We start from the raw sequence: 27,293 nt of genomic DNA, 5'->3' as shown, positions 1-27,293 counted from the left end.
TTTAAACGCTTAATTACCCACGTTTTTCATAAGTATTCTCTTTCGAATTGCGATTAATTTTTCAATCTTTTAAAGACGTAAATAAAGTATATACAATTCACTTGTAAGAGATACAGTTTTCTCAGAGAAAATTAGGGTACAAAGTAAGTTAGAAAATTGTGTTTAAATCCTTAATACAAATCTGGAATATAAATGAACAATTGGGCTTAATATTCAGCAATGTTCATGGGTTGGGGTAAGTATTGTCATAATGTTTTGATAAATTTTTCAACTTTATCATCAGGAATGCATATTACTTAGAAACTTTATCAAAACTTAAAAAATGTACCTCATTTCACTGCAGGTAGATATGATTATAAATTTGCATTATGTCGCTGCTTAACAATTTAGAAAAACTATGATCAGTAACAATGAATTAAAACAAACATCAAATCTTGCAGTCATTATTAAATAATAAAGTAAACACGATATAAATAATTGCAGTTATTAATATAAAAATATTAAAATCATTTGCATTTCTCTGTTAATGAGAACTTAGTAAAATAGTGATTCTAACGGTTTAAAATATTGTTGGCACTTGTAAATCATAATATAAATAACATTATTTCTCCAGTTTGTGTCTGAAATATTTATATTCAATAACAACTATGTAAAATCAAACCTACTTCTCTTTTTTTTTAAATTAAATTTACAGTTTTAAGTTTTGAGCACACAAGAGTAGTAATTATGAACTATTATGACAAATGTGTGTTTATATACATTATAGGAGACTGGTTCACAGGCGGAGTACAATCGGTAGATACACAAAATCTTCTTGATTCTGTAATTATAACTAATAAAACTATTATAAGAAGAATTCGTGTACCCACTTATGAAGTATACAAAACTTATTGGCGCGATGGTGAGATATTACTCGTTAGGATAATGATTAATGGCAGCTTTGTTCTTACTGTGCTTGCATAATTCCTCTTTACAAAGTCCTTTTTCTATTTTTATTTTTATAAGCTGTTGTGATTGTCTTTAGATCCTGAAATACAGAAACATTATTGGGCAGCATCGTTTCTTCTACCTATTGGAACAATCTTTGTTCTCGCATTGGTAGTCCTTCTAATGGTAATACTTTCAGAAATTATTCACTTTTCATTGGAATACAAATTTAAATTTACAATAATTTCAGGTATTATTCAAAAGATGTCCGCATATCGTTGCCGCGATTGTCGCATCGATTCTTGGTGTGATTATCATATTTACAGCATTGGTGTCGATCAACCATGCTCCCATATATGCTTAATATTTTTTGTTAATATTACTATTACCAAAATTCGATGAACACGTCTCATCGTTTCTAGTCTGTTTAAAATACTATGGATCAAGACTGATACAAGATTTGCTATACCATGATATACACATAACAATGTATTGAATATTTTTATAATGAATCATTTCAACTAAATGTATCTTTTGTAATATAAATATTTTCCTTACTATCAGTGCTTCTTGCTGCTGAACTTCAGTTGAATCATATCCTGTGATACCCTGATCACTTTTTCTTTGTAAATATTTAACGTTTCTTGTAATTTTTGATAACCCTAGAATTATTATTAATGTATACAACCCTAAAAGTTATTATTAAAAATAGTTTGTATGAAAAGAAAATTAAGCAATACCTCAGAAAATATTGAATTCTCTTTGCTGGCTTCCTTTAACTCGTACAAAAGTATTTCTAATGTATTAAATGGTAACCAAACCGGTGGATCTCTAGCTGTCAAGAATGATTGAAGACCGAAATGTTCTATCTTGCCGCTTCCCATCACGGCATGAATATATTCCACTGCCAAATCACTAGCTTCTAATATTCTACCAGTGTTCAGCATCAGACGGAGAAGTTCTGCGGCATTTCGTTTCTGCAACAAAACGTTATCAGTTAAAAACTAAATACAGTAAAAGTTGGGTTAGTGCAAAAAAAATTGGGATCTAAATATTGCATACAGGGGGGTTGCTGGGGTGATTCTGAACAACTTTTTCCTTTGCGAAAATGTTATTTGAAGCTTCGTTTTTGAATTATTAGGGAAAAACCCCTGGCCAATGAGAGCGCGCGTAGCACGCGGGCTCAGGGACGGCAGCCTCGACTCCTGAGTCCGGGCGCATTTCCGGGTATTAATCGAATAGTGATTTACCTTGTACGACATTAATAACCACTGAGGTATAAAAGCCCCTTCCTGAAGTAACTTTCTAGAAACTGCTTTATGCAGTTCGCTGCACCTATCTTTCTCGTGGCTCAAAGTCAAGTACTGCAACAATCCCCAAGCGGTATTTGTGAGATTTGTGTTAGTCAGACCGATATCGAATATATCATTCTGAATAAGCCAGTCCCATGCGTTCGAATCTTCTCTTCGACTTAATCGTATACACTGCGAGGTGAGGCTCTCGAAGACGGAACTTTTATTTATTTTAAACTCGTCGCACAAATGTAACGCCGTTGTGTACAGCCCGATAGTTGACAAAATAATGACAAGTTCCGAGGGACCGGCGTGCGTGACCACCTGCAGTTCCGAATTTACTTTTGATACTTTCAATCTGGCGTCCACGATATAGTATTCTTTCTTTATGTCGTTCAATTCGAGAACCTCGATCTGTTTCTTTATATTGTAATTCAGAATCTCCTTGTCGCTCATGCTTCTTCTTGACTGCATATCCTGATCATCCATTTCCTCTGAATAATTCTGATCGATTACAGGTCTTACAATCCACCTGTAATTCTCGGATACAAGGTGTAAGGCATTAATGCACGCTAATAAGCACTGAGCTTGTCTGGATACAACTGGAACCGACTGCGATTCTTGACTCAAACGCATGGCTTGTTCGTACATCACAGAAGCAGCTGAAAAAGCAATAAAATCAATTCTCAATTATTCTAATCGTTAACACGTTGAACGCCCCAGTGAATTAATTTTCAAATTTCGAGCTTTCTATTTGCCATTTTACATTATTTCTGAAAATAATATTTTTCTATTGTTTTCTGTTAATTATTCAGGCGTGTGTCACCCCCATGGCGTTCAACATGTTAATCTAATTATTTTAAATAATACCTTTTCGCATGTTTCCTTTATTTATATGGAAACTGTATAAAAAATTGTAGTAATTATTTTCCATCAGATCCACGCTTCTGGCTCTGCCCTCTACTATCCTTTCTAGATCCTCGTACATGTCAACGTACGGGAATGAAATCAAGTCTATTAATTTCTTTCGTTCAAATAAAGTTACCACTAATTGCCTCAAGCAATCCACTCTGCGAGCAGCGTCCGGGTTTGAATTTAAACAATTGTACGCTTTCGTGTGATGCCCTAAGTTCAAATGTTGCGTGAACACTATAGAATGCAGCGTCGGTAAATTAGGGTCCTCTTTATCGGCCATCATTATAGCCGTTTCGGCGAGCTGTACGATGCAGTCGGCGGCATTGCGTTCCTCGAACAGCTTGACAACTTTTAAATAATATTGAATCAAAGCGCTGCTCTCCGACATTTCGCTGGAGTCGAGCAGGGCATCGGCTAGGAATTCGTCTGTCAAAATTCCTCCAGACGCTCGGAGGAAATGATCGCAGGCTTTCTGTACCTCTCCCATTTCCAGTAACGCTACTGCCAGGATAAATTTTCGGGACGCGCTGTTCCATTCGCACCATGTGTTTAAAAGCCTCACGTACTCCTGAACCAGGAGGAACTGACAACTGGACAACAGCCATTCAGGAAAGATGAAGTTCCCAGATCTTGGCCATCTAATGGGCTCTCGTTAAGGAGGCACAGTTAATTTATAATATGCAAACGAATATATTTATAAAAAGGATACATGAGCTGTGCGATAAGCGTAACGTGCGTCAACATGCCATAATGCCAGGGGATCAAAGTGTTTGCATTCAAATTAGTATGAGCCATTAAACTGTGGGCATGTTTCGCACCACTGTTCTGTATGAATAATTCAAGTAACGACATTGATCGATGCTGTCTGAAGCCTATGTTGGACCTAGCGTCGACGAACTTCAACATTGCTAAACGTTGGATACTGGAATCTCTGAAAATATTGTTTGATAAATAAAAATTGCCAACGAGGGGAAATACCCGGGTGCAACGCTCACTTATTAATGAAACAAATAATCGTAATCGCTCTACAAGATGGCAAAGTTTCATTAATAAGTGAGCATTACACTTGAGTAGTTCTGTGTAGATATGTTTAAGCAAAATTCTGACTTACAACAGTGATTGAACAGGTGCTGACAGTGCTGTAGATTCGCATATCCACGTGACAACATAATAAGCCTGGGTTAAAACTACCGTTCTGGGTGCTAATGATGATTTAACAGAATGCAAAGACCTGGGATCGAATAACTCGGGTCGCAGTAATATTATCTGTTGCAAGATTAATAAATTTCTGCAGATTGAGAATCTCAGGAGCGTTATCTGAGCTACGCTTTTCGCTATTGCGGAGATACCCAACTGGCTGCTGAGAAAATGATTTATGTTGAGTAAAACTTTCGAAGCATCGTGGTCCCCGTTCATCTCCAACTTATTCGGCTGGCCAAGGTCGTACGTTAACGCTTCTAGTAGCATCGCCATAGCGCTGGATATGTCTCTAATATTCGACAGCCTGTGACAGCTAGGATGATGGGTGATAAAATCGCTAATGGGTTCCTCCGACTCTAACATCAGTCTTGATAACAAATCATCGACGATGATGTCTGGACTCTTTAAATGATACAGTTCTCTCTTCATCGCTGCTTTCGTCTCCTCGGATAGTTGTTCTTCTATCAAGACCAGTGCCGACATTAACGTAATGAGATCCTGGCATATATCATCGTCTTGAGATAAAACGGGCGTTGTTTTAAACCGAGACGTGTACGATTTTTCGTTACAGAACATTAAATATTCCAGAGCTTCCATCGGTCTCAGAAGCGAGAACGATGATTTTTTAAGTAATATTACTCCGTAGACGTTCGGTAGTAATAGTAACCCAACGGGTCTGGTGCTGTTTGCATGATACTGGATCACGCAGGAATAAAATTTCGACCAGCAACGATTAGCGATCTCCAGATAATCTTCATCCATCAGCTCGTAGTCCATTATTTCAGCCTGTATTTCAGCCTCCACCGCGATGCACACGCGTTCTTTCAACTCGGAAACGCCGAGAATCTTCTCCTCTATGCAATTGGACCTTCTGTAAATGTTCAACGCCTTCGTTATATCCGTCAAGGAAAATTGTCCGGGCTGAAAAATATAATCTATGTATGCTTGTCTCGGATCAGTGTCAGGATCGCCGAGGACGTAATCTGCGTCCGGCGTTTGTTCCAGAATCGCTGTTTCCCATTCGGAATTGACGCGTGTACCGGACAGCGATAATTGTGCGTGCGTTACTTCAACAGTGTCCATATCGGTCGTCCTCCAAACAGCCCATAATCGAGTAGTCGTGAAAGAAAAATCGACTAGATGTTGCTGCAAATATTGATTCAGATAAGATTCATTGATAAGAATAAACCTTGATTTAGTAAATACTTACGTCTTGCGCAAATCTCGTACACAATCTGATAAATTTAAATATCCCATTGTCTTGAATGGGCTTTAAAACACTAAACTCGCATCTGGTGCTGAATTTTAAAAAGATACCCAGGTATAATTCATTATTGGGACCTAACGTTTTCCTCAACATGTGACCCTGGGCACCCTGGGATGCGATACGATGGTCGATAGCTGCATCGGTTACTGCCACGCATTGGGCTTTGTTACACGACCACATGCGAATGTTTCCCTCGCGACACAGGGCGAACAAATACGTATCATTTCCGCAACTATGTATCGTTAGAGACATAGCTACGTGAGCTTCGGAACTACGGCCACCGAAAGCAGTCGCAATACCGCTTAGAAATCTTGGCACAATAGAATCCTGTTTCAATTCGCTGGTATGTACTAGGCCGGTTTTCGTGTCTAGTCTTAGGAGAAGAATAGTCCCTGAGTTGTACGCAAGAGCAAATAATGCTTCCTGAGGAGGAATAAACCATGATGCAGCTGCATGAGGCACTGGAAAATCTATGTAAAGACACAAACGAGTTGAATATACCGAATAAACTTAATACATATAATTAATTACTTACTTGTAGTTCCTGCACTAGTAATAACATGAAACATGTGAGGATCCTCTTTGATTCTTTTCGCATTTTGTGCAGATGCTTCACTAAATATTGATTGTATACCTAAATCTTTGTATGTACTCAATGAATGTTCCTGTAAAATACAAATTGATGTTAATAATTTTCATTCAAGTACTTCGTGATTCAGAAGGTACATACTTACATTTTTATGAATTGTTTCAGGGTGAGGAAATGATAGTTTATGAACACTAGAAACAGTTACTATCAATATGATAACCGAATTAATTGTTTCGTGTATAGAGATACCATCCAAAAGCGGTGTATCTGTAAATTTATATCTTACTCTACAATTGGCCAAATTAATATCTAAACTATGCTCGATCAATTCTAGCACATCGTGACAGATATGCCAATAAATAAAGCGGTTGCGCGTAAAATACTTTGAGCAATCATTGTACGAATAACCGCCAGCTCTTTCTGGAACTTTTATGTCTTGTAAAGTGCTTTGGCTTCCACCTGTAACGTACATGATATGAAATAACTGTTTATTTGACAAGATACAAATAAAGTAAGGTTAGAAACCTCTTTCACAGAAAATTAACACTTAATAACTGCAGTAATATGCATTTTAAAAAAAGAATAATCATTCGTAACCATGAATGAAAATAAGACGTACGTTTAAGATATTTTTCAATAATAATTTCATTTCTCCGGTTAACGAAGAGGTTATAATTACTTACCCGTGTTCAATGTAACTTCGTTCCATTTTTCTGGAACTGTTTGATCAGGCACAACTTCACGGTACCCTAATGGGAATTCTTCCATTCTTTACCTTATTTTCAAGCTAACAATTGATCAATTTAACTTTAAAATTACATCACAGCGTTGCTCGAAATTTTAGCGGGCACCAACCGTTCGTGTCATGCTTCACGCTTCGCGCTTCTTATTTTGCCGCTCTCGATACTCTCGATACTCTCGATACTCTCGATTCGCCGTTGCCGGTAGCGCGCCAACTTCATATGTGTTCGATCAGTACACAAATCGTGTATAAAAGATCTAATTAATGATTGAAAATGATTATGAATATGAAAAGAATAAGAAACATGTAACAAAGCGAAGGTGTATCTAATATTTCCAATACCTGTCTGCGTAAACTTTAAGATGCATCAGTTGCCGCATAAATCATAACCTATAATAATTTGTTTATCAATTTCGAAAATAACGGTGAAGGAAAAAACATGAAGAAAAAAATTCTTACAGCATTTTATTTGATTCTGAACATCTTCTTTTCTATTGTAATTGTATTATTAAATAAATGGCTTTACATAAATGTTGGCTTTCCAAATGTCACACTTTCTATGATACATTTTGTCGTCACTTTTATTGGATTGATAATATGTGAAAAATTTGATGTTTTCTGTATAAAAGATATCGCGATCAAGGAAATGTTCTTGATCGCTGTAATATTTTGTGGATTTGTCGTGCTGACCAACTTAAGTTTGGAGCACAATACAGTTGGAACTTATCAAGTAGCTAAAATGCTGACAACACCTTGCGTGATAATGATGCAAATAATATTTTATAGAAAACAATTTAGCATATTTGTAAAATTAACATTGATTCTTATCACGATAGGAGTAGTAATTAATTTTTACTATGATATTCAATTTAATATTATTGGAACTGTATACGCATCAATGGGAGTATTTCTAACGTCTTTATACCAAGTGGTACAATATCCTCTTTTGCCTTCTAAATCATTGAAGTAAATAATTGAAGTATAGTAATTTCAACATTTCTAGATGATAAATATTAAGCAAAGAGAATTTCAAATGGATCCAATGCAGTTGTTATATTATCAAGCACCTTTATCTGCTGTTATGTTATTCTTCGTTGTGCCATTCTTGGAACCTGTGGAACAGACATTGACAAGAAGTTGGTCATTAATAGACTTAGTATGTTAATCAACTGAAATATTATTCTTCAAATTGCATTTATGGAAAGAGTAAAATAAATAATTCTATGTGTTTTATACCTAGATCATGGTGATATTATCAGGCATAGTAGCATTCCTTGTCAACTTAACATCCTATTGGATAATAGGAAAAACATCTCCATTAACGTATCCTTTCTTCAGTACTCGACGTACTAGATGATTCTGAAATATTTTGTTCCTTATTCGATAACTAGTTATAACATGGCAGGACATTTCAAATTTTGCCTGTTACTTTTAGGTGGATCGTTACTATTTCATGAAACCCTTATTATAAATCAAGTAATTGGTATAACTTTGACATTGATTGGAATTATTTTGTATGCACATGTTAAAGTAAGCACTATGTATTTACTGCATTATTATTTGAAGAAAACTTTTCATTGATGTTTCCCTTTCAGATATAGAAAACAGAAGAGGAACAGGGGATACCAGTATGATTTTGTATAACCGTTTGCATAAACAATAAATAACAATTTTACTTGATTTTATGTGGTACTTAATATCCCCATTACTTAAATTTAACTTTCGTTAAGATTTAAGTAAGCGTTACATGAATTAAAATGAAAAGGAGAAAAAAAAAAAAGAGCAAAAGGGTCAACGTCGTACCTAGGGCTAAGAGGATGATTAATTCGAACTGTTGTTCAAATTAATGGAAACTTTTAAATTATAGAACCATGCTCAAATATTCTCCCAGGCACATCGGACCCAATACTACACTCTTCTTTGAACCCCTTTATATAGAAACTAAGTACTGCTTCAAGTACTTGCGAGAAAACGTTAAAAGCATGAGACATCTATGATTGAAAAATCGTATTAAAAACAATATAAATTTTAGCTAATAAATAATGATATGTTTTCCATAATTATTTATCAAGTTGTATCTCATAATTATGCTCTTCGCAAAATACTAATTACCTACTGATTTAGGTTATTTTTCTGAAAACCTGTCAAATCCGATTTGGCTGAAATTTTGCAAATAGCTTCATTTTGCATAACAACAATGTTTGTGAGAAGGATTTTTGGCGAATCGAAAAAAATTTTTTTATTGTATTCCTGCCGTTATAGTTGCATCGGTAAAGTAGGGAAGGACTTCTAAATGATCCAAAATTTTTTCTCGAGTCGCCAAAAATCCTTCTTGGAATTATCATTTTTATTAAAAAGAAACCTATTCCCAAAATTTCAGCCAATTTGGAGGTTTTCGAAAGTACAGCCCAAAAAACAAAATAGATCAATTCCTAAAATTTGTTTACTCTTTCCATCTTAATTGTTATTTCAACCTGATGGTCATGCAGAAACTAATTTGATACATTTCGAGAGGAAATTCAATTTTTGCGATATTGCAAATTTCGATTTAATCAATTAAAAAACATTTCTAATACATTGGTTCATTTGAATTTCTGTTTCTATAGCAATAGGATAGAGTGGGGATAGAAGCTATATGAAATTGTATGTAACGTGTTCCTCGAGGTACTTCATTACAAAAGTGCTCCAATGCGGGAGTAAAAAGTTCTTTCATTCAACGAGAATGCCAAAACGATCTCTTCAAAGTCCACCTGAAAAGAAATTAAAGCCAAATCAGAGCACTAGTAATTCTATAAAAAACTTAAATACTTTGACAGAAAATAACCCTCACTCTACCTCAATGGTGGTTGACAACATGCAAAGTGAAAATCAAGTTGAGAATGAAGAAAACTGTCTAACAGATACATCACAGATAAAAGTTACATACTTAGACCTGCCAGTTAAATCTGAAAATGATAAAAAGGAGTACAGGTAACAATATTGAAATAAAATATTGTTATTTCTTACCATACCTTCACTGATTCTTTATTCTATCATTCCAGAGTAATTCAATTAGAAAATGGTTTAACTGCTTTATTAATAGCAGATTTACACTCACCAGGCTCGCAAAATAATAATGCCAATAAAGGTAAAAAGAAAGATATCAAAATGTTTCACATTTTAAATATTTGGAAATCTCCTCTGATTTGTGTAATTTCTTCATTCATTTATTTTATTGTGAGTTATTCATTTAGTAATTGGTAAAAGTAAAAAATATTCCTTACTTTATTAGGGGCTGCGATAACTAGCAAGGATGAAGAGGTAACCAGCGAAGAAGAGTCTGGTAGTGAAGATGAAAGCGAAGATGAAGGCACAGATGATGAATGTGGCTGCAATGGAAAAGATTCAATCTCCAGTTCTAAACGGTTGAAAAGAGATGAAAAAATGGTATGTCTCACTGATCTTATAGAACATACTTTATTGTTGGTAAACCACTACATTTATTTTACATAGGCTGCGTGTGGACTGTCTATTGGAGTGGGTAGTTTCAGCGATCCACCAGAAATTCCAGGCTTAGCACATTTCTTAGAACACATGGTTTTCATGGGATCTGAAAAGTATCCTCAGGTATTCGTTTCGAGTATCAATCTTAACACTAGAACTACCAAAGGGGTAAAAATGACTACTTTCCAGTTCCTTATTTTAAATTATAAATTTTATCAAGGTATTTTTCCTGGAATGTATGTTGGCTATTGTGGAGATAGAGAATATTTATTTAATTTTCTATATTATTTTCAACTTAGAAATTAGTGTGCATCAAACGTCGGTGGTTCTAGTGTTAAGGAATAAGAGGCTAATTTGAAATTTCATTATTTTCCATGAATTCACAGGAAAACGATTTTGATGCATTTATTAAAAAAAGAGGCGGTTCCGACAACGCCTGTACGGACTGTGAAACAACGACATATTACTTCGAAATACAAGAGATACATCTTTTAGCAGCGCTTGATCGCTTCGCTCAATTTTTTATCAATCCCCTAATGAAAAAGGATGCCATAACCAGGGAACGCGAGGCTGTAGAAAGTGGTACGTACAATCAATTATTTTATTATACCTCACAATTATATTTAATCTTTATTGCAGAATTTCAGATGGCCTTACCCAAAGACGAGAACAGGAAAGAGCAAATATTTGGTAGTCTAGCTAAGGCAAATCATCCATCAAGGAAGTTCGGTTGGGGTAATTTAGTAACGTTACGCGACAACGTGTCAGAGGAAAAATTGTACGAGGAGCTGCATAAATTCCGAGAACGTCATTACAGCGCCCATAGAATGAAAGTTGCCATACAAGCTAAACTTCCATTAGACGTACTGGAATCCTACGTGAAACAATGTTTCGTTAATGTACGGAATAACGGTCTGCCGCCTGATGATTTTAGCATGTTCAAAGGCGCCGACGCGTTTCATACACTGAACTTCCGACGGATCTATAAAATGAAACCGATCAAAGACGTCCGTCAAGTGGATCTAACGTGGTCGTTGCCGCCAGTACAGCATTTGTACAAAAGCAAACCGCACGAGTACATCTCATGGGTGCTGGGTCACAAAGGGAAAGGTTCTCTGATGAGTTACCTGGAGAAAAAGATGTGGTGTCTTGATTTAGACATTGATAACGCGAACAGCGGTTTTGCGGACACTTCTATGTACGCCTTGTTCACTATATCCCTAACGCTTACAGAGGAAGGTCAGAAACAATTATCAGAAGTATTAAACGCAATATTCTCGTTCATCAACCTGATGCAAAGGGAGGGCCCACAGAAGCGGATTTTCGACGAGATGCAACAAATAATGGAAATGAATTTCAGATTTTTAGATGAAATACCGCCGGCAGACTACGTGGAAGATCTATGCGAAGATATGCATTATTATCCTCCTAGGGATTATTTAACTGGTGGGGATTTGTACTTCGAGTACAATCCAGAAGGTATAGAAGAATATATGAAGTACTTGACAGTCGAGAATGTGAACATAATTATCCTGGATAAGAAATTCAACGAGGAGGAATTCGAGAAAGTCGAGCCGTGGTTCAAGACGAAATACACCGACATAGAAATACCTAAAGAATGGATAGAACGTTGGAGAACGATAGAACCTCTGGCAGAATTTCATTTACCATTACCGAACGTTTTCCTTACCGATGATTTCAGTTTGATCCCGATACCGTCTGACGTGTCCAAGTATCCGATAAAAATTCATTCGGACGATATAACTGAAGTTTGGTATCGGCCTGATCCAAAATTCTGTGTGCCCGAGTGTTACATGTATTTTAATATCGTAATACCGATGTCGATGAGTTCTCCCAAGAGGTAATTTATTAATCAATTGATTAACAGCAACGGAGAGAATTTTTTAATAGAACTTTGTTTTATTAAAAAATAATATTAATAATTGTAATATGTCATTTCAGCGCAGCCCTGCTGGAACTGTTTGTTTCGATACTGAAACAATTGTTGGTGGAAAAATTATATCCAGCTACAGTTGCAAGATTGAATTACGAGATGTGCATGAGCGACAAGGGTATACTGCTAATAGTGCATGGATTTAATCAGAAGTTACCACTTTTGCTAACGATTATTGCCAAGTATATCGCAGACTCGACGAATCTCGTATCAGAGGAGCTGTTCGACGCGATGAAGGAGAAGACGATCCAGGAGTATTACAATACATTTTTAAAGCCTAAAAAGTTAGTCAAAGACGTGGGTTTGTCTATATTGATGCTAGTCTATTGGCGCGCCCTCGACAAGCACGTTGCCATTCGCAATGTTCAATACGAAGAGTTTCGAAACTTTATTAAATACGTTACTGATCATATTTACATTCAGTCTCTGGTGCAGGGTAACACGAAGAAAGAGGATGTTGTAAAGAACGTTAAAGAGTTTGTGGAGACGTTAAAATGTGGACCGTTGCTGGCTAACACTATGCCACAGATCAGAGTTGCACAGATACCATTGGGTTCGTATTGTTGCAAAGTACAGAATTTCAATAAAACCGATGTGAATTCAGTGGTAATGAATTATTATCAATCTGGTATTACATCCATCAGATTATCAGTAATCATTGAATTAATAATTATGATCATGGAGGAGCCTCTTTTCAATCAGCTCAGAACGCTAGAAACATTAGGCTATGATGTATTCTGCCTGTTAAGAGATACATTTGGTATCCTCGGATATTCCATCACTGTCCATACTCAAGCGGACAAGTTTTCCACAGAACACGCGGCTAACAGAATCGAAGCCTTTCTACAAATGTTCAACGATATTTTGAAAGAAATGTCAGATGAGGATTTAGAGAGCATCAAAGAGGCACTGACGAAACAAAAATTGTGCGACGATGTTCAGTTGAAGGAGGAAGTGAATAGAAACTGGCCAGAAATCGTATCGGGCAATTATATGTTTGATAGAATTGAAAAAGAGTTACTTATGATCGAGCAGATAACTATAGAGGAACTGAGAGAATGGATGATTTCTCACACGCTTAATGGAAAGAATTTGAGAAAGCTGAGCGTCCATGTGGTTGGAACTTCTGAACCTAAAGAAAACAATGATAGTGAATTGGATTTAAATGAACAAAACTGTAAGTATACAGGGTGTCTCGTAAATGAGGGGTTGCTGGGGTGATTCTGAACAACTTTTTCCTTTACCAAAATGTCGGTCGAAGCTTTATTTTTGAATTATTAAAGAAAAACACTGGCCAATCAGAGCGTGCGTAACGCGCAGGCGCAGGAGTTGAAGCTGCCGTCCCTAAGCCCGCGCGTTACGCGCGCTCTCATTGGCCAGGGATTTTTCCTAAATAATTCAAAAACGAAGCTTCGATCAACATTTTGGTAAAGGAAAAAGTTGTTCAGGATCACCCCAACAACCCCTCATTTACGGGTATTACAGGAGTTATGAAACTAATTTACCAAATATGCATACTGTATTCATATTTCTTTTCCAGCTAATTCGTCACTGGAAAAGGTTGCAAACGTGAAGTATCCCCTTACTTATCTTCCTATCACAGAAGAGCTTGAAGATAAATCTTCTGTGCATTGTATCACTGATATTCAAGAATACAAAAACGGGTTATATAGTTACCCCTCAAAGCATACTCCTATTTAAGCAACTTATATAATGAATGAGAAAATAAAATGTGATGAATGTTACGAATACTGTGTACGATTCATTTTGATATCCTATTGTAGAAAGAACAATAATTAAAATAATTTATAATATACATGCTTTTATAAGACATGAAATAAAGGAAGTCGTACAATGATCAAAGGTGGTATCAGTGATGCACGGGCTTGTTTTTTTTTTAAATATTTTCTTTTAATTGTATTCAAGACATGACAACACGTTTCAATAAATCATTAAACTTCCGAAAATGTAAGCCAACCATCTCCAAGAACTTCTCACACGAACAGCTTTCTTACAAAACTTCATTGAAAGTTTGTTTCCTTTATTTTTTTCAAACTGCGCAGTGCGTCCTGCCAAGTTTTCATCTTCTTCAATTCAATAGAGATTCTCTATGAACCATAACTGCTCTTTCTACTTTGCATGTGTGTCGTGTAATTTGCATTTATACAAGAAAAACGAAGGTAAATATATCATATATATATTTTTGTTAAAAGAAACAAACTTAAAAAATATCTGTCATTGGAGAAACTTCTCTGCTCGTTGGGGTAAAGAAAAAAAGATTGCTCTTCGTTTCCCAATACGTAATCATTATTGATTATCTTTTATTATTTATCAAAGAAAGACGCGTATCAGCTAGCAGAGCAGTTGTATTCCAAAGAACAGATTTACAGAAAAATGTCGATGCAATTTGAATGCTCTAAATTGTTACAACATCCATTAAAGTGCATTTTTTTTCATTTAATATTTCGAATAATTATTGAATATATTGATTTCTTTTCTTTTGCAGTATTATAGAGTTGCCACTACATTAATATAATGATTACCTCCTACTTTCCAAATATGTATCCACTTTAAAAGTATTTTAAATGTGACATTTTTTTTACTTTTATAATAATTTTTTGGTTGCCTCGTGTTTTCGCCAGCACTGATTCTTCCGTTTTCATTATTTTCCTCTCTATCTTTCAACCACGCCTGTACTTAAATTATTCGACAACAATTGGACTCAAAACTTTGTTCCTTTCATTTTATCCACAAATATACGAATAATTAATAAATTTTTCGCGCTCTGCTTTCTTTTTCCCCTTTTATTTTAGTTTTGCATTAAAAACGTTTTCTTATATTTCCAAACCAGCAAAAGCATAGAATCAGCTCTGCTTGACACTAGACATGACTGGGGGGGGGGGGGGGGGGGGGGGGGTATACATTACAACTTTAAGTTACAAGGTAGAATAATCCAACAAGAATACATTGATGTGATTTTGTGTTACAGAGAAAAATGTCTAAGACCAAATGGATCGGTTTGGAAGTTTCTCTGAAATGCTTTAAGCACATCAGAGAATTACCAACTAATACAGCATTGTGTCTGCGAGCAAAACTTTACTCCGGATTGGACTAGCTTGTGTGTACGAATAATATTTGCTGATTAATAGACGCAACGTTAAATCATTACACAGCAATAGTTTCAACACCTGTTATACCAACAAATATGTAGTTTGGAAACGTTTATATATTACACTGGTTTCTCATCTACTTCTGGAAATAGCTACCACCAACCGACCCATATAGGTTCAAAATAATACAATCATTGACAAAACCATAGCGCGCTTACAATCTGTCCATGATCAATTTTCATTCGCTTGCTAAAAGCAATCTTTCTGTTCGCTGAAACCCAAACCGTTTGTTAATAATATTTTCCCATGATCATTAAAATTCTTTGACATTCCATGCGCAACACACACTTGTTCATCAATTATCTTATTACGTATTATAAAACAAAAGTGAGTAAAACAGAAAAAGAAACATACAATGATTATAAATTGTAACATGTAACAGTTACCCTCTGTACGCGTTTGTGTATTAAATCATCGTTCTTCTTGTTGTTTCCTTTAGCTATGAAAAATAATAGCGGAATACACGTTATGTAATATTTAATAAGAATATATAAGGATGGGGCCCACATACGTTTTGCAGCTACATTGATAAGTGTTTTTAATTCATTACGTCTTCTTTTTTTGTGTTTTTTCTTTATTATTATTATTATTACTTTATTAATATTTTTTTATTTACTGTCTTTGCTACCGTATTTTTAATATATTTTGTTAATAGAATATGCAAGCAAAAACTATGGTAAAAGAGAAACTTAAAATTTAAGTATCGAGCATTGTAGCAACTCAATATCTCTTTCGCTCTTCTATTTTTTAGCATTCATAGAGGATGCTCCTTATGTTTCTCTTGGGTTGCTATACAAAAATTCTGGAATTCTACCAGCACGAAGCTATAACATGGCATACGTTACACAGAAAAGTGAGAAAACGTTAGACGTTTTATTGTTTAATGCCCATTGGTTACGTGCTTCCATCAATGATACAATGAAATAATAATATAAACGCATCGTTATTATCCTTTTTTTGTGGCAATCATTTAAAACAAATCATTGAAATTAAATGATCTGCTCCATTTTTATATATATATATATTTTCCTATGTATATATACACATATAATGTAATTTTTGTGAAAAGACCTAAGGTTCTACTATACTGTGATTACAAATCAAATAAAGAATGAAAAACAATTACAAAAAAAAAAAAAAAAACAAATAAAGAACGTTACATTAATAATGATAAACAAACAGCAAAACAGCAAAGATTTTTCTCTGTCTGTCATAGGGAGAAACAAATACATGTTTCTTCTTTTTAACTTTTGTCTATTCGCTGCATCAGTAAAAGCTTGCTCTAACAAAAGTATAAAACAACAATACTGATTAAATAGAAAAAACAAAGAAACAAAGAAATCAGTCTATTGAAAACTGACATATTGATTACACAAAAAATGTTTCCATAGATTTGAAAAAAAAAAAGAAAATAAAAAGAGAAAAATGCAGTTGCTTAATTTACATTCTTCAGTTCAATTGTTTCTCACTTATTAAGCACTCAGTGTAACATCTTCATGATGCAGCATCATGATTGTTACAATTAGCGAGAGTTAAAAATGTGTCTTAACGTCGAAGTACAATTAATTTTTCTGTTTACCACAAACATGACACACAATGTTCGAAGATCGAAGATTACAATTGGTTTTTTATACTTTCTAAATACACAAGGAGTTAATTATTTCGTTTACGTGTTGGCTCGTTTTTTGTCCTTAACTTTTTTTTTCTCGCGTGGTTACATCGTCTATCGTTTAAACAAAGTATTATTCGTGGGCCCCTACTTTTCTGTTGTGTATCTTTTCTTTCCCATTTTCTACTTATTACAATGAAAAGCAGGCACGAGTCAGGCGCGCACCTGTTCCTTCTTTTTACGTCGATCATTATTATTATGTTTTACACAAGTTTCCACTTTTTCTTCCTTTTATATATAATAATATTATACTATCGTTTCATTTTTTTTTATTTTGCGATACTTCTGCTCTGTTGTATATTTCAATAATATGGATTATCATCATAAATCTTTCCTTTTCATTTTTCCCCTCCCTTTCCATTTTATTTATTATTTCAATCCATGGTTCTGCTTTGTTCGCTTCAACATTATTATTAAATTATTCCTTTGCTTACATTTATTGCGTTATCTCATATCAGTGCAGCAGCAACTGATCACGTTGTGTTACCATCATGGTTTTCTTTTTTTCCTTTCATTTTATGTCATTTTTTCCCCTCCCTTTTTCTCTTTTAGTTTTTATTTTGTTCTGGTTGCACGTTCAGGATGATTGATTTCTCAGAAAGAAAATCTATTCTTTACACAAAAGCGTAAAGTGGCATTTTACTCTTTTTTTCCTTTTTTCAATATTCATCCGTCAGATCTGAAAAGTCTCTGCTTCTAGCTTTTTATTATGTTTATAAGTTGTTTATACGTCGATTATTAATTTTGGAATATTCAAGGAAGATACATGGCGCTTTTTTTTGTCGTTTTGTTTTTGTTTCTGCATACATCTGTGCACTTATAGTACTTGGGAAAACAACGTGTATCTATGTTATAAGAGTGTCCCAAAAAGTGTTAATCTTTTAAGGGGGTGGTAACTGGGGTGATTCTGAACATTTTCCTTTGCAAAAATATTGTTTCAAGTTTCGTTTTTGAATTATTAAGGAAAAAAGAAACTTGAAACAATATTTTTGCAAAGAAAAATGTTGTTCAGAATCACCCCAGCTACCACCCCCTTAAAGGACTAACATTCTTTTTAGAACACCCTGTATATTGAATCGTTAAATGATAGCGCAAATTAGTTTTTTCTTTATATCTATGAAATATAGTTCCATCGATGAGATTTCATTTCTCTGTTCGTTCCTTTGAATCGCATTGGGAAAACTGTTTATTATATGCATACGCTGATAGATAGCTCACAATGAAAGTTGACATTGAGTTTCTTTTTTTTTTTTCTGTTCAATTTGTTTTTGGTTTCATATTTTTCTTCTTATTATTCCTTCTTAGGTTTCATATATTACAAGCAACTCAGATCACTGAGCGCTTCGGAGACACAGAAAAATTAACGAGATATTTATTTTATTTTATTATTTTTTTTTTTCTTTCTTTTTAATCACGGATGTCAAACATGTTCAACATACCATCGTCTCTCGTCTAAAGCACTTGTTCACCCCTTTTTTCATCTCTTTAATACCATTCTCTTCACGATCTTAATTACTCGCATAACTCTTTCAGGCTCAGTTTAACCGTCGCTCAAATTATATAAAGTTTTCTCATTGTCTTAATGCATTTTACGCAATAACAAATCTACAAAAATATAACATTTTTATCTTATCTCTCATTATATTATCTCAATAAATGGTTTTTGTTTTCTCTCTCTCAATCGTTCTCTCTAACTCTCTCTCTCTCTCTCTCGTTCATTCTCTTATTTATTTTAATGTTACTTCTGCACTTTAGACACATCTCCATCTTTCCCAATATTCTCTTTTTTTTTTTACCATTTTGATCTTTTCCTTAATAACCGTGTTCTGTCTTGTTTCTCTGTTAATTATCATATTTTACTGATAAAACACCTCCTTCCATTCTTCAAACTCCAATGAATCTTTGGTAGAACGTCTTTCCGACTATTCTACGCATAAATAGTATCTTCTTCTTTTTTTTTTTTTAAACATAATCATCTCCTATTTTATGCCGTCGCGCGTATCAAGTATACGATCGCCGGCTATTCATTTTTATGTACACCAATCTCACGCCACTTCTAAAGTAAACTATTCATATGTACAATTAAACGGGGGACATACATATCTTTGAAAATATGCTACAGAAGGGGGCAAATCTCTTATCGCAACAGCGAGTGTCTTCCCTTCAGAATTTTCAATCCGAATTAAAGAGAAAAAAAAAAAATATGAAACAAACTTTTGGTAGAATTTATTATGCGCTCTTTGGTTCTCGTTTCGTTCAACCAAATGAAAAATATATCCCTGATTAACGCATGGAAAATTCGCGTGATCAACACGCTTGTAGCATATTTTTCAAACGATACCGGAAGCGTATCCGCAAGAGAACGCTCTTTCGAAGAACTTAGCTTTCATTTTCTTTCCAAAATTCAAACCCGATACTCTTACGATACGCTCTCCGTGGATCACATAGGGTACATATTTTTTAAATCTTATCATACATGGAAATTTGTAATTCGTTCCAAAATCACTCGTTCCTTTCTCCTTTCGACGCAACAGCAAATAAATATATCGATCAGGCCGCGTACAAGCGTGGACACGATACTTGTTCGTTATTTCATATGTTACGCGCATGTACATGGACCGACACGCTATTAACATCCCACGTTTATATACATTATTTATTTTTCATTTCCTATATTCGCATTCACAGTCGTGCATCAACATTTTCTCTTCTCTTTAAACGATGCTTTTTTTCTAAAAAAAAAAAATAAAATAAAATAAAAAAAAATGAAGAAAACAATACTCTTTCTCTCCCTTACATCCTCACACTCTTAGGACATATACCTGCACTCATACTTGCACATGAGTTTTAATCACAACTTACATATAATATGCTATCGGGGGAATCTCTAACCTAAATCATATATAAATATATATTTTACCTATATGAAAAGCATCAGTCTCCATTTGCTAATGAATATTCTCAGTATCCTGCCTCGCGGTTTATCTACAAAACAAAAACCAGTAAACTATTCCGCAGTACTGGGTCTCTCTGTACACGTCCTAAGTAGATTTTGTTCGTCCGTCAACGTCCATGTAAATTCGTTTTCCCTATATTATTATAATATATCGTTCGTTTATACTATAATTATCGCGACCAGATCAGAATACCAAGAGTGTCAATGCTCGCATTTCATATAATACCGGAAAATATATATTTTCATTGTAAAAAAAATAATCACGCTTCTTAAGAATTAAATACTTATAACAGCTGACGACTTTGCTCTCTCGTATTTTGTTTTTTCTTTTTCCGTTTTTTTTTCTTTTTTTCCGTTTTTTTTTTTAGTAAAATTAGCGCACGCATACACTAATCAGTCGAGTTCATCCTTATGGTGATTCCGAGCGGAGTAGTTCAAACACGCTCGTGTTAACACAAGCACAATTCTTTTTTTTTTTTTTTCATTTTCGCTCTTATCTTACACACTGAATGGTACGTTTGGCAGTGAGGACATCGTATCGTGTACGTCGGAAATGGGTCTATCCTTGTGTTACATATCTTGACATCGCGTTAACCGATGCTTTTGTCTCCTATATTAGTTTAATTAGTTTTGGCCCCATCAGAGCTTTAGACATTGTTGAGTCCTTCTGCGCGTAACATTTGAAGGTTCTTTCCTAAATTGTTAAATCTAATGTGATTGAATTAAAGAAGAGGGAGGAAAAATAAAAGGAACTGAACTGTGAAAAGAATGTCATAAATGATCTTAAATATTATCCCTTATTTGTATATATAAAAACAATAGTACTATGGTGAAAATTCTAACGTGTATAAACCTTCAAATGTAATTGCCGCATGATTACTCGTTACACGTTCTAAGATTTTAATTGCAGTCTTGAGTCACATCCGGGAGGTTTAAAAGTCAATAAAAAGGTGACGTATAAATACCTAATTTTCAGCGACGACTGGAACGACCAGCGACGCATCACCCTGCCCCTTTTCTATCCCTTTGCTATTCTCAACGGCGTCCTCAAATTGACCTGGTACTGGCAGTGCATCTTTTGTTGCATTCATGTTTGGAATCGTATCGCTGATGGGATAAATAAATTTTAATATCTGGCCAGATTTCCTTGCAACGCGTGTACAATATCAATCATAATGTTCGTTCGTCTAGTGACTTTGGAGTCCAAGTTTAAACGCAGCAAATATCATAAATCTAATTATTTAATAAAAGCGTTAAAATAATTAGATTTATGATATATGCTGCGGTTAAACTTGGACTCCAAAGTCAGTGCTTTTGGACAGTGAGAGGCAAAAGTGAGTAGACACTGTTTAAAATAGAATAATTTAGTATAATTAAAATTGGATTTAATAACTTGAGGTTTTTTGAGAAGCTATGAAAATTAATTCACTAAAATATGTATTTTCATCGTTTTAAAAAATTACAATTTGTTGAAATCGTGAATGGTAATTTTTCATCAATAAAAATTTAAAATATGTGAATTAATTTTTATAGCTTCTCAAAAAACCTCATACTCACTTTTGCCTCTCACTGTAAGCAGAGAGATATTCAACTTACTTATAATCAGTTATTCCATCGATGTTATTACCACGTCCTCTATTTTCTTTCTTTTCATTTTCTTTGTTCTTTTTAACAGTAGCCTTCTTTTTACCAGTTGCCTATATAAATCACCGTAGATTAGCGCGCTTCACTAAAATACCTTTATTCAATTATGAACATGACATCTCATCACCTTCATCTGCGTCTTTTTCCCACGTCCTGCCAGTTGCGTACGGTTAGTACCACGGGTTTGAAACGTGGGTCGACCCATTGGGTTAAAGCCTCGCGGCAGACCATACTTGAGACCGCCGATCGACGTTACCTAGAATGTACGCCTTAAAAAGTTGTACTACATAGTTTCATCATTTCGAACGGTATAACTCTCAACTGACGATGTGAACACAGAGTTTTAAATTAGAGAGATAATTCTACTCACCAACTATTCTAATTAAATAAAAAAGAATGGTACCAATAAAAAAAAAAAAAAATACTAATTAAACACACTTGTACTTGATACAACTTCAATAATATTTAAGGGATCTTTTATTCAAAATAGGCTCTCAGGCTGTGTACATAAAGGCTATAAAAACTTTAAAAAAAAAAAAAAAAAAAAAAAAAAGATATAAAATGAAAAGATGTAACTTTCTTTTCATTCAGTCGCATTTAAATGATTGCGTCCATAACGTCCTACCTGTGGCGGAATCCGTCCACGATTATGTCCGTGCAGGGGCTGAGGTAGGCGGCCAGGTTGGCCGTAGTTTGGGCCCCATTGTCCCACCACCACTCCGGCGATTTCTAACTGTCCACCCCGGGACGGTATAGGGCGACGCATCAAGCCGCGTTGGGGCATCGTTCCGCTTAAAATGTTCTGCGGCACCGATACAGGAATAGCTGTCGCAGAAGAAACATTTCATTGAGCATCGATTTTAAATATTAACACATTGTTGACCGGCCAATTTATGAAACCCAGGACATAAAATAATAGCAGGTGACAGGAGAAAATTGCCGGTCAACAACGTGTTAATTGCACTCATAAATTGAACGTTGACAAATGTATCAGCGTTGAGATTCGCAGACTAAGACAGATGCGCCAAGTCCACGAAGCAATATAGCTGAACATGCTCTCCTTCCAATCCGAGAATGTACCACTCGGAACATACATGGCACATTAAGGCTGTTGGAAGGGAGAATGAAGTTTTTATTAATTTTTAATAAGTATTTAGAATTACCTCTCGAGACGGGTAACGGTGTACGCGCATAAATAACATTAATACCCTCCAGTACAGCTTTCCTCATTCGTTCGACTTTCACGACACGATCGATGTAACCACTGCAAAGTTCCAGTAAATTTTTCGCGATCATAGTGCGAGCTAACGTATGGTGAAACAGTTTCCCGTCGAAATATAACCACGGGCAGCACATTAGCCACGGGATAGGCGCGCCGCAGGCGTCGTTGGCTAAAAGAGCGGTCTCGACGCCGGTCATAAACAATGTAGCTAATTGTACTCCGCGCGATGTCACTAAAGGAAGCTGTATAACAAGACTGATAATAAGTAAAGTTCTTATTAACCCTTAACATACCAAGGAAGGACCCCAGATAGTGATTTTTGGTGATTCTGTCGTAATTATACCAACAAATTTATTCTTCATTTTTATATGTGCCCAAGATCCGTTTAAGATAAATATTACACAATTAGTGCTATAAAACGTTCGCTCAAAAATATAAAAAGAAATAAAAACACACTTGGGGTTTCTGACGACTTAAGCTTGGTATGTTAAGGGTTAAAAAATGAATTTTGGTTCTTATGATCAAGTATACCTGGAGATCTTGTAAATACTGAGCGTTCATAAGCTCGGGGGAAAATGCTTGTGCAATGAAAGCATCTAACTCCTGACGACGTAGAATCTTTATTTTATCGGAAAACGACATAATATATCTATAAAACAAAAAAATTGTAAACATGTATCATTATAAATTAATAACAATTAAAATATGATAAATTATTGCTTACCTTAGTACACATGCCATGACTAAAAGGTGTTGCGGTACGTAAGAAGTATTTAACATAAGAGGCGTATCCGACCTCATACAGGTCAAGAATCCTCGCAACCGACGGCGTTTGTCGTCTATACCTGTCCTATAAACGGAGAAACACCAGGTGAATTTTTTAACGCTTATTCAAAACGCATACGAAGGACAATTACCCAAACCACAAACGCTGAATCGTAGGAACACCCCAGCCAATTTGTTCCGCCTTAACTAATTCAGGAGTTTGGTAAGGATTTGACTTGGACCATACCCACTCCTTTATCACAACATCTGGGACTTCTATTTTTTCACTATCTATTAAAGAAAAAAATTAAACATACAGTAGACAGTAATATTTAATTTTTATAAATGATTCTCAAAGGCTCACCTCCTTTCTCTTTACTCTTAGCAGCTAAATACATTCGGTGATGTAGATTAAATAATATCGCGTATACCATCTGTCTCACAGGTCTATAAATAAGATGAATAGATGGGAATTCACGGTGATTTTCGTCCTCGAGTAGGACAGGCAATTTAATCTCGCCAGCGATGAGAATTTGATAAATATGCGGTGACATCAATCCTTTCTGATGTCGTTCAGACGCGGTGCGCATTACTTCCGGCACCGTGGTAGGAATATTGGTTATCTTTTCCCCTTGTTTCCCCGAATCGGCCGTCGCATGGGACGGAGACGTGGCGGACGAGCTGCTACTCGAACTTGACGAACTAATTAGAAGATTGTGTGTACCGTTAATTGCGTGTCCGTTACCTGAACAAAACGGATGGCTATTAATTTAAAATTGTAAAAATAATATTTAACGGTTTCGACGATATTTAAATTTACTTTGCTCGTCTTCGCTTCTAATATTGTCGGCGTCTCCGTGACCCTGAAGACCCGGCGGATCTATCACAATTTGAGGGGCGGACTTTGCGTTCGCTGTTGCCTGTTTGTACGCGTTTAAACTCTCCCGTTCGCTTTCCACCGTTTCAGAAGCGAATCTCGACGTTTCCAAATTTGAATCCACCTCCGAGGTCGACGGTGTTTCTGATAAATTTGACTGCTGTTGCACGTTCTGCTTCGAATCTATTTTGTGTACTAAAACAACGTCTATTGATGTGTATCCATAAATAAAACAGAATTATCGTCAGAAACTCGGTTAAGGGGGAACCTGGTTTAGAGGATGAAAAAAATCTGAAAACATTTTGCCAAATTTTCGGTGTCCTGTACCAGGTTCCCCCCTTAAATAAATATACTTTTTACCTCTGTTCGGTTTCACCGGTTTGTAATGCAAGAATCCCTCTTTAGTTCCATTTATGTAGTACTGAACCGACTGCCTCAGTTTCGAACACCTCGGATCCGACAAGGAGCCGAAAACTTTTTGCGCGACCACGTCGGGTTCGACGGATGGAAGGTCCCGAACGTAATTGGCGATCGTTTTAATCGTATGCTCCACGTTGACTTTGTTAAAACTAGCGTTGACGTTCAGTTTCTTGTAAAAATCAGCCAGGTCGGTTTCGGTTAAAATGTAATTTCCAAGTAACGCGGCTAGAAGACACAGCCTGTCGGATGGTATGTTCAACGATTTCAGAACATCGGGGAGAATATACTCCTTCGTATCCAGAGAGCCCTTGTACGTAAGCTTTAACTGTTCGGACGAGAAGTATCTCGGTGGGTCAAACGCGGCGTACTCTGCATCGTCGGCTATCAAGCCATTAAAATTGTTCTCACGGCAATAAGCGATCACTTCTTGATGATGGTCATCCATGCTACATAAAACTGTAACGTTCAGATGTCTTAATGCCATACGTAGACTAGTTCTCAAGCACACAGGCGGAGTCCACCAAATTTTTGGCGGCGGTGTGCCCTTTGTTGAAATGTGTTTTAGTACCTGTAAAAAGTATTAGATTAATATTAGATAAAAATTTGAAAGATTTCCAATGAGGTTTGAAACAGTTTTAATGATTTATGAAAGAAAATCAATATATTAGATTCAATATTATTACTTACATTATTTACTTTAATTCGCACTTGCAATTGGTTCTGAATCCAGTCTGCTCGTCTAGGAGATTCGAAACAACCATTGAAGAATACAGCTAACTCCAACCTTGACGCTTCGGTTGCATGAATAAGGACTACTAAAAACTGTAGCATTCTGTTCCACTGTCCTCCGCATGCCCAGTCTGAATAATAAAACAATCTTTGAGTATCTTATTTTCCTACTAAATAAATAAATAAATAAATAAATACCTGAGAAATATCCTCCATATAATCTGTCTAGACAACACTCTCCATCGAGGACTAGCCTTAATTTTCCTGACTGTAATTGCTGTGTTTTACCGATACGATTGTGTTGTCTTTGAATAACTGTACGTGCAATTTTCAACAGATCCACAGGTACAGATCCTCCTTGTACAAAATTGCCATCCAAAAAGACTTGTAAATCTTGAATGCCCATTTTGTTCAAGATTCCGTGACGATATAAATTTGTAGACTAAATTTCTTTCACTTTTATATTACGTTACAGTTGTTTCCTTTCCTTTTTTTTTTAATAGTTAAGCAAAAATCTTGTTACTTTTCCGTCTTAGATGTTTTTACGATAGAAACAGATCTAATTTCAATTTCAATAATTTCAACCTGCAAAAACACATTTATTAATTAATTCCATTTACTGAGAGATTCTTTCTTTTTTCTGCAATCCACACTGTCAGAGACTAACTATACACACAGATAATAAGATGTACTTGACAGATGCTTGAATAAGAAGTATATTTAAAAGCATCATTTCAGGAAGTAGATGAACAGTCTACCAAGATATTGTTCTGTTATATTGTGAAAAAGATTCGAATCCAGGCGTAAAAGTGTTCACGATGTCGAAAATAGAAACAACGAAATCGCAACGTTTAATTAAAGAATACTTGAGAACCGAAAATTGTCATATTCGGTATACGAGGTATACCGACGCCATTTATTTTGTTTATATACGAGCATCGAAGTTGGTAAATTTTTTTCTTTCCAATAAATCGATCAATTCGATCGGAAGGATGATCTTGATAGAAAGGAACGACGGGCAGGAAAGATTTTATATTATTTCTCGGTTAATCGAAGGGACTCGAAAAAGAGGGGCTGCTTTATAGACCGGCATGGCGAGGGTCTCCGTTCGCGTAAAACTTACGCAAGGAATTCGCGCGGTATCGTGACCAGTTTCCCTTACGAACGACACCACGGGAATTCCTTTTCGTTTAATTTCCATCGATCATTGATGAAATCGGTTAATACTTACGTTAAATTAGCGATAATCATCGTGGCCCCAAAGAAACACAAAACACACGGGCTTTGAGAGTAGGTGACGTCGGATTCGAAAACGGAAATGAGCGCTCGGCTACGCTCGGCTATCTACGTCGTTTGTCCCGATTCCACGAGAATGAAGCTTTCCCATTGGCTCGCCCGTTGGAATCAGCCCCGTCTACCGGAAATTAATAACTTGGCATTGTTTTGAAAATGCAAATCAAATTAAAATTTTA

The 27,293-nt window shown here is 35.5% G+C and overlaps 5 protein-coding genes and 1 long non-coding RNA gene across 14 annotated transcripts; 3 read left to right on the top strand and 3 right to left on the bottom strand.

Moving 5' to 3' along the window:
- The first annotated feature begins 146 nt into the window (after window positions 1-146).
- Window positions 147-1,487, top strand: LOC114876698. 2 transcript variants are annotated; one of them, XM_029188470.2, is made up of 4 exons: window positions 147-235; window positions 767-901; window positions 1,025-1,113; window positions 1,178-1,487. In XM_029188470.2, exons 1-4 carry the CDS (start codon window positions 220-222, stop codon window positions 1,289-1,291), a joined length of 354 nt encoding a protein of 117 aa, XP_029044303.1. In that variant the 5' UTR covers window positions 147-219; the 3' UTR covers window positions 1,292-1,487. The 2 variants fall into 2 exon arrangements, with proteins under 2 accessions (XP_029044303.1, XP_029044302.1); XM_029188469.2 differs by lacking the exon at window positions 147-235 and having other exon boundaries at window positions 723-901.
- On the bottom strand, window positions 808-7,064 carry LOC114876694 (nuclear pore complex protein Nup160 homolog). The gene is made up of 11 exons (XM_029188459.2): window positions 6,874-7,064; window positions 6,336-6,649; window positions 6,137-6,266; window positions 5,545-6,071; window positions 4,246-5,480; window positions 3,844-4,065; window positions 3,090-3,772; window positions 2,178-2,881; window positions 1,668-1,904; window positions 1,486-1,589; window positions 808-1,027 (listed from the first exon to the last, which is right to left on the bottom strand). Exons 1-10 carry the CDS (start codon window positions 6,956-6,958, stop codon window positions 1,488-1,490), a joined length of 4,239 nt encoding a protein of 1,412 aa, XP_029044292.2. The 5' UTR covers window positions 6,959-7,064; the 3' UTR covers window positions 808-1,027; window positions 1,486-1,487.
- Window positions 7,065-7,126: 62 nt separating this feature from the next.
- On the top strand, window positions 7,127-8,612 carry LOC114876697 (solute carrier family 35 member E3-like). Of its 3 annotated transcripts, XM_029188467.2 has the most exons (5): window positions 7,128-7,863; window positions 7,936-8,088; window positions 8,173-8,255; window positions 8,324-8,462; window positions 8,528-8,612. In XM_029188467.2, exons 1-5 carry the CDS (start codon window positions 7,372-7,374, stop codon window positions 8,531-8,533), a joined length of 873 nt encoding a protein of 290 aa, XP_029044300.1. In that variant the 5' UTR covers window positions 7,128-7,371; the 3' UTR covers window positions 8,534-8,612. The 3 variants fall into 3 exon arrangements, with proteins under 3 accessions (XP_029044299.1, XP_029044300.1, XP_029044301.1); XM_029188466.2 differs by having other exon boundaries at window positions 7,127-7,863; window positions 8,324-8,612; XM_029188468.2 differs by lacking the exon at window positions 8,528-8,612 and having other exon boundaries at window positions 8,338-8,425.
- LOC114876699 lies at window positions 7,955-8,928 on the bottom strand. The gene is made up of 3 exons (XR_003789443.2): window positions 8,736-8,928; window positions 8,169-8,291; window positions 7,955-8,044 (listed from the first exon to the last, which is right to left on the bottom strand). It is a non-coding gene; the product is annotated as an uncharacterized LOC114876699 (long non-coding RNA).
- A 492-nt stretch (window positions 8,929-9,420) lies between these two features.
- On the top strand, window positions 9,421-14,118 carry LOC114876640 (nardilysin). Its single transcript, XM_029188368.2, has 8 exons — window positions 9,421-9,902; window positions 9,974-10,059; window positions 10,204-10,358; window positions 10,425-10,538; window positions 10,802-10,997; window positions 11,055-12,276; window positions 12,378-13,546; window positions 13,910-14,118. The coding sequence occupies exons 1-8, from the start codon at window positions 9,568-9,570 to the stop codon at window positions 14,068-14,070; spliced, it is 3,438 nt and encodes a 1,145-aa protein (XP_029044201.2). The 5' UTR covers window positions 9,421-9,567; the 3' UTR covers window positions 14,071-14,118.
- Window positions 14,119-15,187: 1,069 nt separating this feature from the next.
- LOC114876671 (constitutive coactivator of PPAR-gamma-like protein 1 homolog) lies at window positions 15,188-27,135 on the bottom strand. Of its 6 annotated transcripts, XR_003789437.2 has the most exons (16): window positions 27,053-27,135; window positions 26,020-26,406; window positions 25,780-25,952; window positions 25,033-25,660; window positions 24,616-24,879; window positions 24,160-24,540; window positions 23,948-24,086; window positions 23,755-23,880; window positions 23,562-23,679; window positions 22,972-23,272; window positions 22,434-22,633; window positions 21,936-22,064; window positions 21,761-21,861; window positions 21,130-21,271; window positions 20,129-20,193; window positions 15,188-19,940 (listed from the first exon to the last, which is right to left on the bottom strand). XR_003789437.2 is itself a non-coding variant. In XM_029188418.2 (15 exons), exons 2-14 carry the CDS (start codon window positions 26,225-26,227, stop codon window positions 21,130-21,132), a joined length of 2,910 nt encoding a protein of 969 aa, XP_029044251.2. In that variant the 5' UTR covers window positions 26,228-26,406; window positions 27,053-27,135; the 3' UTR covers window positions 15,188-20,193. The 6 variants fall into 6 exon arrangements, 4 of the variants coding, with proteins under 4 accessions (XP_029044251.2, XP_029044252.2, XP_029044249.2 ...); XR_006830212.1 differs by having other exon boundaries at window positions 20,129-21,271; XM_029188418.2 differs by having other exon boundaries at window positions 15,188-20,193.
- Window positions 27,136-27,293: the final 158 nt, after the last annotated feature.

This window comes from Osmia bicornis, chromosome 16, assembly GCF_907164935.1.
Source record: "Osmia bicornis bicornis chromosome 16, iOsmBic2.1, whole genome shotgun sequence".
Lineage (NCBI taxonomy): Eukaryota > Metazoa > Arthropoda > Insecta > Hymenoptera > Megachilidae > Osmia > Osmia bicornis.
This window is presented reverse-complemented; position numbering and strand designations above follow the sequence as displayed.

Bases quoted from the DNA above. Each gene is read 5' to 3' on its own strand.
- LOC114876698 (XM_029188469.2), top strand. From the start codon at position 727: ATGAACTATTATGACAAATGTGTGTTTATATACATTATAGGAGACTGG. The intron at 902-1,024 runs GTGAGATATTAC...GATTGTCTTTAG, and splicing joins CAAAACTTATTGGCGCGATG to ATCCTGAAATACAGAAACAT. The intron at 1,114-1,177 runs GTAATACTTTCA...CAATAATTTCAG, and splicing joins CATTGGTAGTCCTTCTAATG to GTATTATTCAAAAGATGTCC.
- LOC114876694 (XM_029188459.2), bottom strand. From the start codon at position 6,958: ATGGAAGAATTCCCATTAGGGTACCGTGAAGTTGTGCCTGATCAAACA. The intron at 2,882-3,089 runs GTATTATTTAAA...TTGCTTTTTCAG, and splicing joins TAAAGGAAACATGCGAAAAG to CTGCTTCTGTGATGTACGAA. The intron at 1,590-1,667 runs GTATTGCTTAAT...TAATAATTCTAG, and splicing joins AGAATTCAATATTTTCTGAG to GGTTATCAAAAATTACAAGA.
- LOC114876697 (XM_029188466.2), top strand. From the start codon at position 7,372: ATGAAGAAAAAAATTCTTACAGCATTTTATTTGATTCTGAACATCTTC. The intron at 7,864-7,935 runs GTACAATATCCT...CAACATTTCTAG, and splicing joins TAACGTCTTTATACCAAGTG to ATGATAAATATTAAGCAAAG. The intron at 8,089-8,172 runs GTATGTTAATCA...TTTTATACCTAG, and splicing joins GTTGGTCATTAATAGACTTA to ATCATGGTGATATTATCAGG.
- LOC114876640 (XM_029188368.2), top strand. From the start codon at position 9,568: ATGAAATTGTATGTAACGTGTTCCTCGAGGTACTTCATTACAAAAGTG. The intron at 10,359-10,424 runs GTATGTCTCACT...TATTTTACATAG, and splicing joins TGAAAAGAGATGAAAAAATG to GCTGCGTGTGGACTGTCTAT. The intron at 10,539-10,801 runs GTATTCGTTTCG...ATGAATTCACAG, and splicing joins GATCTGAAAAGTATCCTCAG to GAAAACGATTTTGATGCATT.
- LOC114876671 (XM_029188416.2), bottom strand. From the start codon at position 26,227: ATGGGCATTCAAGATTTACAAGTCTTTTTGGATGGCAATTTTGTACAA. The intron at 23,680-23,754 runs GTAAGCAATAAT...TTTGTTTTATAG, and splicing joins GTCATGGCATGTGTACTAAG to ATATATTATGTCGTTTTCCG. The intron at 21,862-21,935 runs GTGATGAGATGT...TGATTTATATAG, and splicing joins GGAAAAAGACGCAGATGAAG to GCAACTGGTAAAAAGAAGGC.